This window comes from Lepisosteus platostomus, chromosome 11 (assembly GCF_059453375.1).
Source record: "Lepisosteus platostomus isolate fLepPlt1 chromosome 11, fLepPlt1.hap1, whole genome shotgun sequence".
Taxonomy (NCBI): domain Eukaryota; kingdom Metazoa; phylum Chordata; class Actinopteri; order Semionotiformes; family Lepisosteidae; genus Lepisosteus; species Lepisosteus platostomus.
In genome coordinates this window covers 46,240,058-46,259,055 of record NC_142621.1, presented here as the reverse complement: position 1 = coordinate 46,259,055, position 18,998 = coordinate 46,240,058, and the positions used below count along the sequence as shown (strand labels likewise).

The window sequence follows — 18,998 nt, the reverse complement described above, 5'->3', positions numbered from 1 at the left end:
TAAGCACATTCTAAGCACTCAGCAAGGTAATTTATGATGAGAGTATTATTCACAGTTGAAATACACATGCTGTGGTTTCAGTTACGTGGAGCAGTTAATGGTATTTAGTACTGTATATGTGCTTGATTACATACGGTCTGATTTTAGAAACAGCAAAGTAGCTTGAAGGTACAAGCGGAGTCAGCCTGATTAAAAAAGGTTTGCACTGAAACAGCCCTGGAGCCAGAGAGATCCCAGTTCAGCACTCACAGCAGCACTGAGATGCCTGGACTTCCACCTGGCATGAGGCTCATTATTGTTCTACGATTGGATCCTCATTAAAACAGAGGGGATGCTGCGCTTGCAAACTCCAAAGTGACGGATTTTCTGCTTCGATCTGGGATACGTTCGATATCTGTGGAGTTATACATCCCTGTTCACTAGGGCATAAATCATCACATTAATTGCTCCATTGGATAAGCTAACTGCCTTTCCAGAAATGCAAGGTTATCCAACGCACCCATTTAAAGTACAGAACAATAGATAAATTATGTCACTCTGGCTAGATTAAAGGTCTTTTACAGCAGCTTCAATTTTCCTAATTAAGGTCCTGCAGTTGTTTTATTTGTACACTGGTAGACCATTATCTCAGGGGTTTTGCTGCCCACAATCTGCTGTGCAACCTGTCAATGAGCTACTGTAATTATTAATTTAAAGTTCCAAAGCAATGTAGCTGAAGCTTCCTATAGAGCCCCGAGATATTCAAATATTCAGGGGAGTGTCCACACACGCACTAGGATGTGCCTTCCCTGCCTGTCAGCCAGAGCCAGACAAAATATCTTCCCACGAACCTGCCTAACAGAATTTTCCAATTTGGGGAAACTGTTGCACAATTCTTAGACCCTCCTAAAGGTTTTCTCCTGCGTGTGTAGTGAGACTTGTGATTCCCCATACCAGAAACACGTCCTAAACAGGAACAGCCGATGACCCCTCTATCCTGAAAGGCAGCCAAGGATGGCTTGAATGTTGCATGGTACAACTTCATAGCTCTGAGAAGTCTTACACATGCACCCTTCTTTGCTCCACACCCCAGATCCAGTTCCTCTCCGAAACCGCGCTTGAGAGCAAGCTAGGTGACTGTACCTCTCCCAGCGGTCAGGCTGTGCTGCAGGATCTGTTCCACCTTTTCGGCCATGTTCGACACGTTCTGGGCGATGGCCTGGATGCGCTCGACCAGCCCAGCAGGCTGGAACCTGGCAAATGCAGAACAAGGGTCCTGAGTACCGGAAACCCTCCCTTGGAAACATTTGCCGTGACATAGCAACAGCACGTCATGATGAAATGATGGGGAAGCACAGAGATGCAGTGCAAAGCATGATGTCAAGAACTGAGGAACTGTGGGAGATAGCTGAGAACAAGGGCAGGATCCCGTTCCGAGACACTGACCTTTACTGTTCAATACATCACTAGCAGACCACAGCCCCGCCACCCTGTACAGTAACTGCTGCATGTCCCCCAGCACAACGCCCCAAGGACACAATCAGAAGTAGCTGTGCTGCCGGGACAGCTGTTGCATCCTCTGGCCATATGTCGGTGCCATCAGATGTGCATGAATACACTTTTATTCTGCGCCAGGATCAAAGCAATTCGCATGTACGGTAGTATTTCATCATTCTAGTGGTTTCATGAGCATGAAATAAGAAAGCAAACTTTTCAGTGCATAAAAACCTTCTCATTTTAAGCCTGCTTTGATATATAGTATTTATACTGACATCTTAGAAATATGTTTCTGGAACTGGTTATCAGTAGTTCTTTATGTAAGAGATGGCATATACGAAGTTTACACTGATAATACATTGTCATCCTAAACTACCATGTTTTTCCATTACGTTAACATGCTGTAAATCCACACTCCCCAGAAAAGCAAGAAAACAAGATTATTCCTTGAGTGAATATTACCGTGTTGTGATCAAAAGCATTTCTTTAAAAAAAAGAAGCTTTCCGGTGTAACTTCTCCCATTTGTAAAATAGTTTTAACAAGCACAGGAAATGATAATTAAGTGGCACTTGGTTGGAGTGTGAAATAGGAAAGCTATATAACATGGAGACAATTTACTCTTTGGGATGAAAACATTATTCAGCCCATTATAGCAAGTCCCTAGGAGGTGCACAGAAAGGAAAAAAAAGGTTGTTAGCAGATAGGTTTTGTTTTTGTTAACTGTGAGAGAGTTGTGCTGAAAGGTGTATGACAAGGAGAAGCAAGAAAGATCCTGAAAACAGGCCATATGGCGATGTTCAAAACTCTCAAAACAAACATGCAAAAGTGATGCTGAAAATCAGCTTGATTGAGTCCCCTGTAGCACAGGCCATTCTGTATGCTTGTAATGCAGTCTTTATTAAGTTTAATTTTGTAACAATATGAAGCACGCCACGATGAACAAATGCACATTTTCACAATTTATCAGTGAAGGCACTCCTTATGAGAGGCACACAGCTCTTCACAGTAGGTGTAATCAAAAGCGGTATGCATTGAAAAACCTGCATGTTCATCTCTTACTGGCTGGTTATAGGTGACAACATCTGTTCCCCTCTCACCCATTGGAGTGGACCCTCACTGAAGCTAAGTGCTGAACACTTTCAGAGCCACTTTCCCCCAAAACAGGCAGACAACTGTGGGATCTGCAAGTCCATTCCAACATAAGCTGAATATGCACTGCAATGGTGCATTCAACAACAACAAGGAAGGAATCTCAGAAGTCACATTAGAACTGATACAACCATGCAGGTATTTTGAGACTGAATGGAAAACATCAGGAGAAGAATGTGCCAGGATCTTGAATGAGATTTACTTCCTGGCATACCAGTTTCTTAGCCATTCTTCTGCTGTCAGCCTGTACAAATACCTGTGCTGTGGCCATTTGGTTCAGCAGGTGAATTGGGCCCAGTCCACAGGACTCTGTGCCACTCTGCCAAGCTGTTCAAGGAGCATCCATCCCAAGAACACTTGCACACAGCAACTGTAAGCCTGAAATGGCCCAGAGAATGAAAGCAGAGCCAATGAGGTCTGTACTAATGCAATGCACCCAACATTTCCCGATACGTGGTCTATTGAGCCTGACCCAGCAGTGGGGGCAGGCTGTGGTCTCCAGTAGTGCATGCTAGTTTATGCTGCATGAGGAAACACTGGGCATCATTTCGGTAACACATGTTATGGCTTGGCTTCCTTAGCATCGCTTACTTGTAGCCTGATCTTCCCAGCTCTCAGAAGCTAAACAAGGCAGGGTTTGCTCAGTACTGGGATTGGAGACATCGAAGGAAAACCAGGTTGCCACAGAAGATGATACTGAAAGATCAGTGAGCAGCAATCTTTCCTCTGGACCAGAATTAGCGACCCAATTACCCAGTCCAGAGATATTAAACTGAGGTCCTGACTTTTTGGTCGTTAAAGATGCCATAGTACTGCATTGAATGAGTAAGGTTAAACCCTGTGTCCTGGGTTAATTTCACTTGCTACTTTTACACTCTGGCCTTCCTAATGCTCCTAATGCTCCCTTTTGATTCACCTCCTGAAGCACAATGGCAGCTGTGTGTCTCCCAGGTGGGGGCTGCACTTCACTGGTGGATGGAGTAGTATAGTAGTACCTGCTGTATGTGAATTCCCTTGAGATGAAAAGCACCATATACAGTATATGAAGGAAGTATCATTATACAGGATGTGGAATTGTTTTGGTAAATTATTAGCACAAAATGCACAGATGTATTGGTAAGCATGCTTGGAAGGTGAGGATTCTTTAATGTGCTTATTAAAATAACAAAGGACTGAAAAGAAAAAAGCAAGAACTAATAGAAGTTTCTCGTTAAGACAATTTGTCTAATCTTCTCTCACTTCAGCCCCAGTAGGTGTATGAGGTGCTGGTATCTGATTTCCTAGTTTCTGCAAGTTCCCCTGGGGTTTCCTACAGGAGTCTGCTTGCAAGACAGAACTGGCTTTTGTTTTTACAAGACAATAACGCCAGAATTTTAGGGCCTTGCACTCTTGTAAATAAAATGATTTTCAGATTCCTTACAAATTTTCATCCCCTGACTGCCCAAACATTTTACAAGGGGCCTTGCTAAAGAGCCAGGGACCAGATTATGAGGTGCTTTTGTGTTCTGCCAGCAAACCCAAGAGCAACCAGACTGAGCAACGGAGATCATTTCGCTGTGTTCTGATAAAAGACAAAGCTTTTAACCATTGATCTTCTGACGTTCATGTCTCCTTAGATACATTTCAGTGTGCTCCCTGATGGAAAGCACTCTGGCTTACAGCAAAGCTTGGGCATTTATGACGGGTTCCTTGAGGCACATCCTCCCTACAAAACAGCACAGCAAAGGGCTTAAAAAGGGATTTAAAGATCTTCCCCTTTAAGCCAGTGCAGCGACTCTCTCAAATGCCAGCTGTCAGCATGTGTGCTCACAGGAGTGTCCTGCAGTCACTCCACTCACATGAGTATGCGTTCCCAACAATTCCCGACCATTCCCGACCATTCCCGACCATTCCCGACCTTCTACTACACCTCTGATATGAGCGTTCTAATAGGATTAGGAACTAAGGGAGGAATATTGGCGTCTTGGCATATGATAATGTGCCGGCTACTGTGGAACAACAGCGGGCTAACCCAAAGACAACCGTGTAAAGAAAGAATGGCCTTTAAGATGTGCAGTGGAAAACTCTGAGCTGTCTTACGCAGTATTTAAACTTGGAGAGATCAAAGCCTCAGCCATGGCTAAATGAGATTCCTTCAGATAGGAAACAGGTCGGGACAGGTCTGTGCGAGGGTGATGAGTCTCCGTGCACCGAGCATACTACAGGAGTGTCGCCACGCCCATGCAACCCAGATAGGTTTGCAGAGCAGAGACCAGCCAGGGAGTGGCGCTGCGCTGCGCTGCGCTGGTCACATCCCGTCCAGGGCAGAGCAGTGCTGCACTCCTTACATGGGTAACATTGTCATGACTCCACAGACGTACTCTGTGAACTGGAGCACATGCAGCAGGGCTACATAGATTCATTAGGCTCTATTCCACGGCATCGTGGAAACGCACTCTAAAATATATGTGGAGGTCTGTCAAATGCGTTTGTGAATTAGGCTTCTTAATGCACTCTATTCAGCCCTGAGGAGCTAATATGGTTAAAGGCATCCTGAAGTAATGACTTACATACAGTACATGCACTAGATATGGCATAATATGGCAAATTCCAAAGCCCAGGAGTCTGAGGCTGGAATATTCTGTTTTGTTAAGCTGCACACCTTCAGTACCTCTCCCGTGCCGTTTCTGCAGGCAGTGAGGAGGTTCTCTAAATCTGAAGAGCTCTCCAATCTCACCCTTTTCTAAAACAGGACGGCCTACGGGCAAATCACGGACACAGACTTCAGACATCACAGTCAATTGCTTCTTGCAAGCACATGTGTCGGAGGCAATGAGAGTCACTGGCAGAGAGGGTTTGTTTGCTACGGCACTGTCGACCACACAGTGTCAGAGCCAATCAGCACAGCTGTTTGCAGCAGAGCTCACACCCCTCTTTCCTCCTTCCCTCTGGACCCTCTGGTTCAGGAGCGGGGAAAACCAAGACTCAAAGGCAAAGGAAGGCCTTAGGATCGCAGGAAGACACGTGGATCATCCAACACGAACACACACTTGTCGTAAGCCCTAGATGGATGGGAACACTCAGCACTCAGAGGAAGCTGCATCGCCTGTGTGGTGCTTCTCCACACAGATGGCAGTTTTCTGCTCACTTTGGCTGAAGCATCAGGTCCGCACTCAGATGTTTAAAAAGTCAACACCTGTCTTGCAGCCTGTATAAGTCAGCGTAGGACACCAGAATTACAGTGCTACAGCAAAAAAAAGAGAAGCTTTTCTTATGTCTGTCACTGGTTGTTTTCTCTCCATTTGATTATGATACCCTCATATTAAGAATATATAGACTTCAGTTAAAGAAAATCTCACATGTAGATGTGAACACTATTGGATGAATGTTAAATAAGCAACAAATGCTTTGTTTTCCCACATATTAATACTTACAACTACATCATTATACAACTGGAAACAGCATTTTAATGTCTGTGGGGAATGAACAAGCCCTTTGTTAAGAAAGTGAGGTCTGCAGAATACACAAAGGCACCCCTTAATCTGCTTATTTCAGTGTTATGTGTTCACCTGACTTCTAAGTGCTGTCAAGTGTAAAAAAAAACAACCCTTGACCCCATACAGTACATCAGAGAAGGTAAGACTGACTCTGTGATGAAACAGGGCAGAACCGCCCAAGGACTGAAGTAAACAAAATGATACGATGTCCGTGGTGAGAGAGAGACAGAATTAAATGTACCAGGAGGCCACTGGCAGTGGGGGGAGCTGGGAAGCAGACATCCGAGTTTGAAGGGTCTTTGTCACCATGGAGACTGCGGCACGAGCACAGTGCGCACAGCGGGTAGGCCTCGGCTCGGCCCCGCAGTTGTCGACGGGGAGGGCTGCCTCCTTGCAGAAGCAATAAACCGCACCCCTCCGGAAGAACAAACTTCGGAGGGGGCATTTCCTCGCAGACACAGACACACTCAGGACAGCAGATCAGGAAGAACGTGTGCACCAGAGAAAAACTCTGAAGAGAAGCAGCCCTTCTGTCGTGAGAATCCAAGCGCCTCATGCGCGTGTTTCTTGAGGGATTCCTGTGTAACACAGCTCGGTACTTTGCTCCAAACGCCACACTTCCTTGTGTAAAACTGAACCTTTCCTCTTCCAGACTGCCTTCCTCTGAATTTCCTCCTACTGTATGTGCTCGCATCCTTGTTTTAATTTGGTAATACTTTACTTTAAAAACCTGTTATTTATCTTATTAACAGTTTGAAAAGATATTATGTACCGTACACCCTAGGCTTAGAGCTATAGGCTACGGTCAGGTTTGGGTATGGTTACTAACATCCTGTTAATGTACAGTAGAGGACGGGTATTATCACATTTACTGTATATCACTCTGTTGATACTTTAAAAACGGTATATTCCATTTATAAAGCATTTACAAAGCCTATCTGTGGCTCCTAATCCAAGGTGTTGCCTTGGTTTTACAGTTCAGCCAGGTGAAATCCCTCCAGCAGCGAGACAAATTAAAAGCCAGGAGCAGAGTCACAACTGCAGGCCCATGTTCGGTAAACCCAGACAGCCAAGTTGCAGTACTTTAGTTTGCATTGTTGCTTGTTTATGCTCCTGCTCAGGTTTCCAGGTAAACCACGAAAGGCATCAAGAAAGCAGTAAAAGAAGAAAACATCACACTGTCACACACCAGAGAACACTGAGGCAAAGGAAATCGAGCAGACTGTAATTTTGAAAACATCAGCTGCATCAAGATGTCTCTTAAAGTGCTCTCAACTGAATCAACTTCTTATATTGTGTAGTTCGTGAATGGGCTTACTGGCTGAAATGGGTCTCGGCATGTACAGTAGGCATAAAGAATACATTCTCAGTACAGATGGGGGTGTCACCTGCCCTGATTTGAGAGTTAACAGCAAATATCTGGTGCACTGGTTTTAGCGGTCATTCAGGATACACAATTGGTCATCCTGATTTTGAGAAACATCAAGATAAGGTATTTCTCAACGGAGCATAGCCAGACATTACTGCAGACCTAAATAGTACTGGAAATTTGCTTACATTTACAGTATGACTGTCAGCTCAGACATAGGAAGACATTGGTGTAGATCCTGAGATCTGAAGGCAAGAACACAGCTGACAGGAACTGCATCCCTAAACACCAATCATGGAGAAACCTTCAGACACTGTGACAGTCTAGCATATGTGTTTGATAGAAAAAAGCAAAAAGCAGTACCAGTTAATTATGTATCCCACCACTGCCCCCACCTGCCTATCTCACACGTCTCTTTTTTTGTGTGTTTTTCTTAGTCGGCCCACTGCTGTCACTCTGGGTCAGGATACATCTCTCCCAGTAGACAGGCAGGCCAGTGCGAGAGGAAGAGGGCAAGACATTAAAATATTGCACTGATGGGATTTTAAAAAGGGGCCATCAAGACACTACAGGGGAAGAGAGAAGCAAACTGAAGTGAGACAAATCGGCGCATTTCTGGGTTTTGTCTGCTTCAGTTCTAATTAAGGGGGGAATCAATCGCTGTTTTTGACTGGCAAATTGGCAGTGTGTTCACATGCAGACCTGTCTCTGGATTTGCGCATTCCAGCAAAGAGGAGGTGCCTACAAAGAATAGAGAAGGTATAAAAACAATGCTGCGTACAACGAAAACAGCAAATGGCAAATATTCAAGGAATATGAATCAGAAGTGCAATATCCATCAGCTCCTCACAAACATGCCAAAAGCAAGGGAAACCAGTGAAGGTGCCCATTGAAAGGATGACTCAAGGCACAGGAAGGTGGCTGGGGATGACACCTGATTCTACCTGTTAATAGCAGAGCTCAGCTCATCCAGTCTCCTGGAGTCGCTGATGTTGCCCATCTTCGACAGAGCGTCTACTCGCTTCATCACCACCTCCAGCATGTCGCTAATCTTCCTCAGGACCCCGCGGGACTCCGGACCCCCCAGCACTGGAAAAGGAAAAATATTTAGGTCATGTCACTTCACGCTGCTATCGAGGAATTCATCATTTCCTTAAAAACATCACTATTAATAGTGCATTAGCAGAAGAACGGCGTGGTGGGCGCGGCTCCTTGCATTTTCTAAAGGAATCTGTGTGCAGCTCCTTCTCCATTGTCGTTAGTGACTGACCCAATTTCAAGCTGTTATCAGTGCAAGCCTGAGCGAGCTGCATTGCACTGGGTCTCTTGTCTTGATGCTCTTTTCCTTTATGAAGCACTGGCCTGAAATTGCTTTTGTGTCTTTTCAAATTCCCAGATGTAGGTCTTTTTTCAAGGTCTTTTTTAACCTTCATTAGAGAATAAAATAAAAAAAGCATCAGGCTTTAGACTGAAGTACTGTACAGGGACCACACCAAAAGTTTTTTCTTTCTTTTGCGCTTCTAATCATCCATGACTCTGTACTGCTGAACGACCCAGAAAGATCTTTTCACCCGGCAAATTAAAAGGGCTAAATTTGTCAGTTAAATGGGTTCAGTTCAGTGGCGTAATCATTATTATGATTATATGATTTATTAATCATAAGAAAAAGAGAACCTGGAAAGCATGGATTTTGTACAGGTTTCACACTTGTAATGTTCCATTTCTAATGATATCTAAAGCACTTACAGTAAGTGAACAATTCACCTGCCTAGGTGCCCAAAACCAAATTGTTCCAAGACTTTCAGTTTTGACGATTTAAGGACCCACAAAGCCTGGTGGATTCTCACTATCCCCCTGCTATCCTCGATATTTGGCTCTTGACCCAGAAAGTTCCTGTAGCCCTCTGGCCTCATCTGTTGAGCTTATTGTTAAATAATGCAGGTTTGCTCAGAGCATCTTAAGGCAGCTGATTAGCCAAGAAGACCAAGACGATTGATTGTACCGCTGACTGGGAAGTTCATAAAACAGATAATATTTTTCCCCCTCTGGCATCGTTTCCTAATGGTTCAGCAGATAGAAGAGTTTGTGTCAGACTCTGGCACAGAGCGATGCACCTACAAATAAAGCCGTATGTCAATAACCTCATGACGGAGACGGAGTAAATTAAACGGAGCAGCTCAGCACTGCTGAAGGCCGGTGTCAGAAATGTCAAGGCAGGTGCAATGAATGATCCAAGTAGATAAGAAATAATTGCACTTGCAAATTGTTAATTGACTCGGTACAACCCTATAGTGCTTCCTGTCTGTGCGCCCTCTGTGTTGTGCTCTAACAGCTCTAACAGCAAGCCAGGGCATCACAGAGAGGACACCCACAGCCCCCACCAGTCATACCACAAGGCAACATGCACACGCCGAGTCACGGCCATCTGAAGAAGCCCTGGCCAGCTCTGAACCAGCCCTAAGAGGTGCAGGACTCAGCAGCCTCTGCACTCTGGCAGGGGCCCCAACAAGCTAATCAAACTCAGGAGCTGTGGGGAAGGGAGACCCTTCCTGCTTGTAAAGCACCTTGGAATCCTTTGAAATCAAAGGTTGTGGAAAAATGCAAGACACTATCCTCACCATTAATGCTTCAGCATTGTTTTCTACCTCCATACCTTGGGATATATCAGCCGGGCCCTGTCTGGGCTCATCACGATGCTGTCATGAACATATTGGTTATACCCACCCTGCAGCGATCCTCTCTGTAACCGAAGGAATAGGCAACACGGGTGCTGATGGCCAGAGATCCTGAGCCACAACCCGCAGTGTGACAGCAGTGCTGAGTGGAGATGTGTACAATAGCTGTCTCTTTAATATCTTAAGCCAGGGGCCTACTGCTGTGCTCTGCCTTCAGGAGGAAGTAAGGAAATGCAAATGGATTATCTACAATGTTTTCTGAAATCAATTACCATTCATTTGCATTAATTATCATTTTCCACACTCCTCCAATGTCACCTCACCTTGGTTTTGTATTTCTGCGAAAATTTGTCTGGCGCCTCCCTATAAACCCTCTTCACCAACACACACACACACTTCTGAAACAGGCCCACTCTGCGTCTGTACGTCTCCCTCAAACCTGTCTCCCCTTCATCGACATGTTTAAGAGGCAGCAGGGAGTGACTGGAAATGGCAAGATCCCAAGCTCTTGACAGCTGATGGAGATGTAATGGCAGAGCTGCAGAAGGTTGTGTAAAAAGAGGCGTCTACTGCTGAAGAGGGATCCTATTCATGCTCCAGAAGGAGAGACAGTGCACTGTGGTGTACTGTACCACACCCACCTGCATGACGCAATGAAGTCAAAGTGCATCAGTGCGCTCCCCACACACCAGCTCTCAGTGGGGAGGAGAGCAGAGTGATGAAGCTAGTTCAGAGATGGGGATTATTAGGAGGCCATGATTGGTAAAGGTCAGGAGGAAATCTAGCCAGACACTCCAAGTACATGCTAACTTAATTTCGGATTTCGATGAAGTGAAACCACAAGTATTGACAGCATTTGCCTGTTCCCACCTCATCATCCATCCGTCATAAGACGTACGATTATCCTAATGTCACGGCAATCTGGGGTCGTCTCCGAGTCGAAGGGCGCTGGGCAGTACTGAGACAATTCCACACTTGTGGGACGCGAGAGGAAATGAGAGCATCCGCAAATCCTCAGTAATACGGAGTGAACCACGCAGACTCCTTATAGACAGACCCCCATAGTCAAACCCAGGAGCCTGGATGTGTGAGGATGCAGTACTATCCGTCCTACCAAACATGTGCTCCAGAGAGGATTGTTTATTTTCTATCCTTTGTCAGAAAAATATCATGATGCTGCATTTAAAATTATGACACGATGTAACACAGCTATATTCTCTTTTTTTACCATACTCTCATTTCCCATTTGAATCAAAAAGCTTCACCGGCTGATCTCCGCAAAGCATGACCACATTGCGAACCCAACGCGAGACATGAGCCGGGGGGTGGGGGTGGACGGGTTGCTGGTAGGATCTAATATATAACTACTGGAAACAAAGTATCTGAATTTCATTAAGACCCATATTTAAATCACCAGCATCTATCCATCATAAATTCACTGAATTCAGCAGTGCTAAATTAAAGGACAATCAATACCTTCCTGGGAAAAACTCCAGGGAGATAAATATGAAATTTCGAGAGCGTTGATATTCCTAAGCCATTGCTCTTTAGATCATTAGAGCAGACCCCCAGAGCCATCTGTACACATTCACTTGACAAATGGCCCTAGCTGTGTGGGAAGCAAATGTATTTTTAGTAATGAAGGTTTATGGAAGTTTTGCATTTAATTTTCATTTGTGTTATTGAAATATGAATAATGTCCTTTTCTGTCCTAGTAGATTTATTCATTGAGTATATTAATTTACTTTGTGAAAAAAAGACAGCACATTCTCGAGACTACTGCATCGTGATGTGTTCAGAAATATTTGATAAATTATTTGTAATATGTGTGTGGGGGGAGTAAATAAGAAACAACAATTAAGTCAGCCATCTAAATTCATGCAGGAACCCCATTTTGACATATATTCATCTACTTTAACCTCTACCAGAATAATAGCTCTAAAATCTGGAATGAAATGGCTGCACAGTTTTTGAGTAATGTGTTTAAAGGGCCAAACGTTGCGAGCACAAAAATAATTTTAGTACCATCTTAGGAGCCACTTTTGAAAAGCTTTGTTTTTGAAATTGAAATCTTCCAAGTTTCAGTTGGATCAGAGCAGTGAAGAAGAGTTTCACAAGAAGAGTTTTCAAACACATGGGTCAGGTCATCAGCTGGGCTGATACTCAGATAATGACTCTTTAGTCCTGGTATGGAGGTGTTGAGCTGCCTGGTGTTTGAAATCAAAAGAAAAATTAGCCTTTAAGCACTGCAGTCATCCAGTACCTGAAAACCAGGACAATAAGAACTCCCTGTGTAAACCAACAGGTAACAGGTGCTACAGGTCATCACCCTGTAAGTTTAAAGAAAGGACTTCCAGTTGGTCAACTTAGAAGGAAAGTTGATCTGAAGGAGTCCGATACCCCGAGTCCAAAACATTCCTTAAATCTAGCATGGAGTAAAGCTAAACAGGTTAACAGGGATCAACTAAAGGTGCTTCTTCCAGGGAAGAAAAGAAGCTTTCAGAACATGGCCCTTACTCCCTTTTTCTGCCTAGAAGCTTTAAGAAGTTTACATCTCCGAGAGGCTTGCACTGACACACCATGGCCAGAGTGAACTGTGCTGCAGGTGCAACAGTTCCTGTTCTTCGCTGGAATCTTGGTGTGTGATGTAGTCTCTCCAGCCTTCGCTACCAGCTGCTCTTCATCTGAATTAGCGTTTTTCCAGAGATCGTATGAATTACCATTAAGAGTCCCGTGGGGAAGCTTTGGAGCTCATCAGGTATTTATCGGCCCCATGTTTGCAACGGGCATCGATTTCTTCATGGGCTCAATATCGCTGTGTTTATCAGCGCGCGGCGTGACCAAGGCAGTGGTGTAGATATTCACTTTCCGTGACACTGACCCCCGGTTTCTGCACCTGCCACGAGCCTGGCCAAGAGATAAGGTTTATTGAATTGACATTTCAAACCTGCTACAGCCGTACTGATAAATAGTCTTACTCATGGCACAATAAACAGACAGTAACGGGCGTTTGTCCTGAATCCCAGTGTTTCATGCATCGTGCGCCTTAATCTGTCAAGCAACAGATCTGTGTGGATTTTTAAAGACAATCACAACCTGTTATTAAGACACTGATGACAATATCACAAGACGTCATTAACCTCATGAAAAATCTGGAACACACACACAGAGGATGCTTGTGACAATCCTCTCCAAGTCTTGTGATCTCCATTTTATCATTTAAAGACAGTTCATTATAGATAACTGTATCAACTATATCAACAATGATACAAAACAGTAACTAAAAGTGGGAAATCACCTGTTCCTCTAATTACACAATGAGCCTTTGAGCCACTGCACAGAAATGAACTGCCCTAGAAAGAGACATCGTGTTCTAGTGCTCACATTGGCAAAACACTTGCAAACAGTAGTCGCTTCCTGTTATCCCTGATTTATAATTTAATTAAACAGGAACTCATGCAAGTTAATGTACATGCCTGCCAGGCAGTCTTTTTTTTTTTACTTTATGATTATGCTTAATAAAGCTTTTCCATTCACAAGGGTCCTGGGCAAAGCAGAAAATTATAACTTGGGTTCCTGAAAGAAATTCAGTCTAAATTACACCCTTGTCAGCATTAAGTGGTTTTAAGATTCAAATTTGTTTCGAGAGACCCCTGTGCCTTTAAGTGAGCCCATTCTTTCAGAGCTAGCATCGTATAAACCAACAGACGCAAATTTGCATCCCATGTGCGTTAAGTGCTCTGTAAGGCAGTGCAGCCAGGGGACAGTACGTAGCTATTATTTATTTTGTTACAGCCTCGTTTACTATCCTTCCCCAAACAAATACAAATTATCTCAAGTGCCACAAATATTCAATTTGCACACCATCTGCAAAGGTTTTGTCAAACCTGTTGTTGATGACTGTATATTCTGGCAGATACAAAAAAAATAGCACATCATGCCCCCATAATATAGTTATTAGCACATCTGTAAAGCTGCAGCCATGCTTTCAGACAGCTGATAAAGTGAATTCATTATTTCACAGTGCAACAGAATTCATAACTGACACCAGGCTGGGAGGACGGGGGGGCATCAGGGGGGCTGCAGACAGTTGCAGAGAGGCAGCAGCACTGAGCAGAGGACAAAGAATGGAGGGGATAAACCACATCACTTTGCAGCACTATCACTGATGCTCTAAGCATTTACTTCCACTGCCTGAACACATTAAATCATTAAAACAGCAATAAATGTTCATTGTCGTTCTTTCTTACTTTTTTTTGCAGCTCCGAGTTTAAATCCAGTTTCTCAAAATGGGCTCTCGTTTCCTTAGGAAGCCCCTATTTCCAAAAAATTCAAACAACCACAACCAAACATTTTTTCCCCATACAATATAAGCCCACTCTTGACATTCCCAGAGAGAATCTTCCCTAGGCTCTGTGCAGAGAGACCTGATGCTAGCTGGAGAGGGAGACAGGTGGTGAAGTCAAACCAATTCCTCACCTGCCAGCATGTGCACCTGAAAGACAGTAAACTCTCTTTTTTTATCAGGCCGTTCACATCACGATTGCCAGTCAAACACGGACCTGAGGATAGCGCTGAAAATTAAGAGGAAGTGCCTTTAGCACAGGAAATAAGAAACGGTTCTTTACACAAAGGGGGGTGGATGACTGGAAAATAAACTGCTCAATCAGGTTGCTGCAGAACCTGATGCCCCGGGATTAAGCTGGATGACATCCTCAGATCAATATACAGTACAACTACGGGGCAAAAAACCAAGTTATATTTCTTGTGCTTCTGCCTTCCTGAAACTCAGGTCTTCACAGGAACACAGCAACCCAAGCCTCCTGGACTTCCTGTCCATGTGTCAGACAGGCAGCACTGAAGCTGTAACACAGGCTGCCATTAAGCACTGGAACTCTGGGTCAGGTCGTCTGTTCCAGAACATTCAAGCACAGCTGCTGGCGGCGCAAAGGGTCCAAGAAGGACTGTCAGTGCTCTGCTAGGGCCTTCTCTCTCAGTGAGCAAAGATCACAGATCAGAACCAATCCTCCCGTCTCAAGGGTACTTTTTGGTACAAGGCAAACCTGTGGGCATTCCCAATAGGAGAGACCCGAAGAAGGCTCCACAGCTGAAACGTTGTGTTTCTTTTCTTCTCTTTTCAGCAGGGAATAAAACTTCACTTGTTCCAATAGGAGAGCCTGCGTTTTTATTTTTGTTTTTACTGACGTTTTCATGCTTTTTTTTGCAAACCTGTTTGCAGTGGCTATTAAAAACCATTCCAACACAAAGACAGACTGAGGTCCTTTGTTTAGTATATACATATCAACGCTTTTAAGAATTAATGCATCTTCCCCTTTCTATAATTTGGTATGCTGTTTCTATTGCTAAGTAATCTGTTACTGTTTATATGCCAGCATGAGTCTGTCTAGACTCAACAAGATTACACTGCCAGGATAGGAGATGGATCTTAGAAAGAAATTTGTCAAATACTGCATGGAAAGCTCAGCTTCTAAGCTAATGCAAATGTTTCTATGATGGCGCAGCTGAAATAAACTGCCCTGCAATGAAACCGTTTCTGCCCCTTATTTGTTTATTAGATTTGTTGAGTGATGCTGCTATAATACTCACAACAAACCTGAACACCGAGTCACCAGTGGAAAGGGGGAAAGAGAAAAGCCCAGTTTCGCCACTGTGGCTAGCCAGAGGTTTGTGGATTTATGAACAAATACATATTTGCAGTTCAACAATGGGAAATGAATGAGCATGCGAAGGACTAACAACCAAGCATTTTGGGGGGGGGGAATCTTCACTGTCCATATTACTGCTTGCAAAGCTGGTATCTTATCATACAGTATTTTTCCCCTGCTGGATTTGCAGCGTTTCATCCTTGAAACAAACACTCAACCTGATATTTAGCACTGATACAAAGAGACAGTCTTTCTTTAGTTTCTGTAGCTCCAGTCAGATGGAACATAGATTGCAAAGGCCGACTGTCAGAAAATTGTGGCTGTTCTGGGCGTGGAAACCGGTGTGCCAGAACTCATTCTTCGTGCTGCTGAGCTCTGAGACTTCCAGAAGTCAGCTTAGGTATCAGGACGGAGGGGGCATTTTATGATTTAAATGTCTTGAAATAAACTAAGGCTACTTGTTTATTGTTTTTTTATAATCCCTCCTTGCACTTATTCATCGCTACAGATAATAAAACGGAGCACTTACAAATAAAGCCTTCACACAGTATCCATTTCTTAATATGGACATGTTAACCTGGAGAAGAACTGCAGTGTGTTATTATTATAATAACTGGCCTTCAGGAAGCTTAACTGTGAAGATTCCATTAAAAACACTACTGCAACGTGAGAAACGTGTTAACGGGCTCTGGATTGATACAGTACCACAGTACCTTCTTCCTGCCAAGCTTCCTAAATTATTGTGTCAACTAATATTATATTATATTTTGTAATATTCCCCCACAGCCTGAGAAATATCCCGCAATTGTGGCATTTCATATTGCTGATCGCGCCGATCATATTATAGTACTTGTCATTGGTACCAATTGGCTAAATTTAGCCGAAGATAATTACAATTTAAATCTAAAAATCAAGCAGTTGCTCGCGTTCGTTCTTTTTTAGATGAAAGAGGGACCACGGATCGAGCAACTCTGAGAAGATGTGGCTTCACCACCCTCTGCACGGCACTAAGATTTTTCATAAAGCGGCTCATTAGCCAGAAATTGCGCTGCGGCATTTCCCTAATTAAGATGAAAAATAGCGAGCGGGCAGGAAAACAGCGCGGAGGATCACAAAGAACGCGCGCTGCAGCGTGTTGAACATGAGACGGAGTGGAAAGGGAGAGCGGAGCACAGACAGGGCCGCACCAGCCTTCAGGACTGAGATTGTGGAGATTAGCGCAAATGAGAACATCTACCTCAAACATTCCGCGCAAAGGGCAGCTCCTCCACCTGCGCTTTTCGTCTGTCACCTCCGGAGCGGCCCCGGCGTCGCTCATCCTGCCTTCACCCGCGCGTGGCTTGCTCTCCTGTTTCGACTTTTGAAAAAGTGCTGTTTTGATGCCTCTGTGTTTGCTTGTCTGCCTGTTTTGCCTTTTCAGCCTAATTAAAAAGAAGGCCCATCACGCAGCACAAAGCGGAGAGACTCTCGCACGGCCAGGCCCGGCGCCCCACGCACACTCCTGGCAGGGTAAAAGATTTACAGATCTCAGATCGGCAATTGAGCTCCTAATGCACTCAGCTAATTTGTTTTCATCCCTGAATATTCATTAGTAGGAGAACTAATTGAGTTTCTTTATTCCATACAAAACCCAGAGGGAGATTTAAGAATGGGGTCTATTAGGACTGACAACTTCTGTCATTTGTCCTTTGTGTATAATTTCTTTTCAAAACAGATGACAGTGGAAAAAAAACTGAACTATTTCTGTAATTCGGCTCAGCACACATTTGCTGCTGCCTGTTTCTCACTCCCTTTTGTTTGTGATGAGTTCTTGGTGTCCAGGCTCACTTTTTCTTCTTCAGAAGCACCAGTGATGAACAGGGGCAGACACAGCATGACAGCATTTTTTACACAGTGTCTGTAGCTTCAAACACAACTGAGAGGACCACCTTGCAGTTTTCTTCCTTCTTGGTTTGTGAATCTTTTCCCTGAACAGACAGTCTTCCAAGGTTTTAGAGTGGTTCTGTTAATAGCCTTTGTGTGAAACTGTCATTTTAAAGCGCAACCGTTTGGAGCTGGGATTAACAAATCCAGTGGCAGAGTTAACGCACCACAGCATTCAAAAGCTCAGAGAAACTGGATCATTTGGAAGAATGGATTGCAGATTTTAGGTTGTCCAAACGTCCGTGATGAAGTCGGAAAATATTAAGGGAAAAATTAAAAGTGAATGGGATGCAGCAGATATTGGAAACATCTCGTGCAACAACAAATCGTCATCGTACTGTTCTTTCCAGTAAAGGAACGCAGGTAAAAGCACGTCTTCCAGGCTTTTAAGACCCACAGAAAAGGCAGGGCCACACTTTTTCTTTGTAAAGCTGTGTAAAGCTTTAGCGAGACAGCATGTTGCAGGGACTTTGCCGGTTACAGTTTTTAAAACTAATTACCACAGCGAGCCAAAGAAACGTTGCAATTACAGCTCCTTCACCTGAGCACGACTGCGCTGGCAGAGAGAGTGTGAGGAGTGCTTGACAGCCCTTTATAAGCATCTTGATTCCTACTTGATTCACTGCAACCTTGTGCCTCCCCTCGACTTCATCAGAGCCCGCGGTTTAATTCGCCGTGCGCAGTTACATGAATCCGAGAGGAGGCGGGAATGTGGCGCCGCAGCAGGGCAGGCAGCCGGGAGGGAGAGGGGCAGCCTCTGCACTGGCATGCCTTGTTTCATCACAGAGGCTCCAGGACCCGTCTCTGGCGCCGGTTCAACACAAAGATGCCCACAGCCCTTCTGCGCCCAGATCCTGGCAGGCAAAGAGCTGGGCCCTGACACCTCCTGATGATCCTGTGTGCAGCGCTGGGAAGAGAAGCGGGCAAGGCCTCTCAGCCAGGAGTGTTCGGAGAAAACCGTTTCATTATTTATACCCTGAGGTTTTAAAAAGAATGGTAGGAGCTCCAGGAGGGGGGACCTACAGCAGAGGGATTCCCCAAGGATAGGAAAGTGAATTCATTTTTTGCAGAGCTCAAAGACAAACAGAACTCAAAGGGGTAAACTTACTTCATTGTGCGTTTATTGGGCTGTTAATTCAGATTCGAAGATAAACAGAACCCAAAGGGGACGAACAAGGATGTGTGAGTTTCCTTCTTGAAACCACAGACTTCCAGTCTCTTTTCTCTTCAGCCAACGGGCTGTGCCGCAGCAATAAGAAATGG

The 18,998-nt window shown here is 44.4% G+C and overlaps 1 protein-coding gene across 1 annotated transcript in view; it reads right to left on the bottom strand.

Moving 5' to 3' along the window:
- mgat5b (alpha-1,6-mannosylglycoprotein 6-beta-N-acetylglucosaminyltransferase B) overlaps nucleotides 1-18,998 on the bottom strand; it is an 89,761-nt gene that overhangs the window by 50,730 nt on the left and 20,033 nt on the right. Inside the window, exons 3-4 of the mRNA XM_088600051.1 lie at nucleotides 8,416-8,560; nucleotides 1,123-1,232 (exon numbers count right to left, since the gene is read on the bottom strand). Of these exons, the coding sequence (XP_088456177.1) occupies nucleotides 1,123-1,232; nucleotides 8,416-8,560 (255 nt within the window). The remainder of the gene's footprint in view (nucleotides 1-1,122; nucleotides 1,233-8,415; nucleotides 8,561-18,998) is intronic.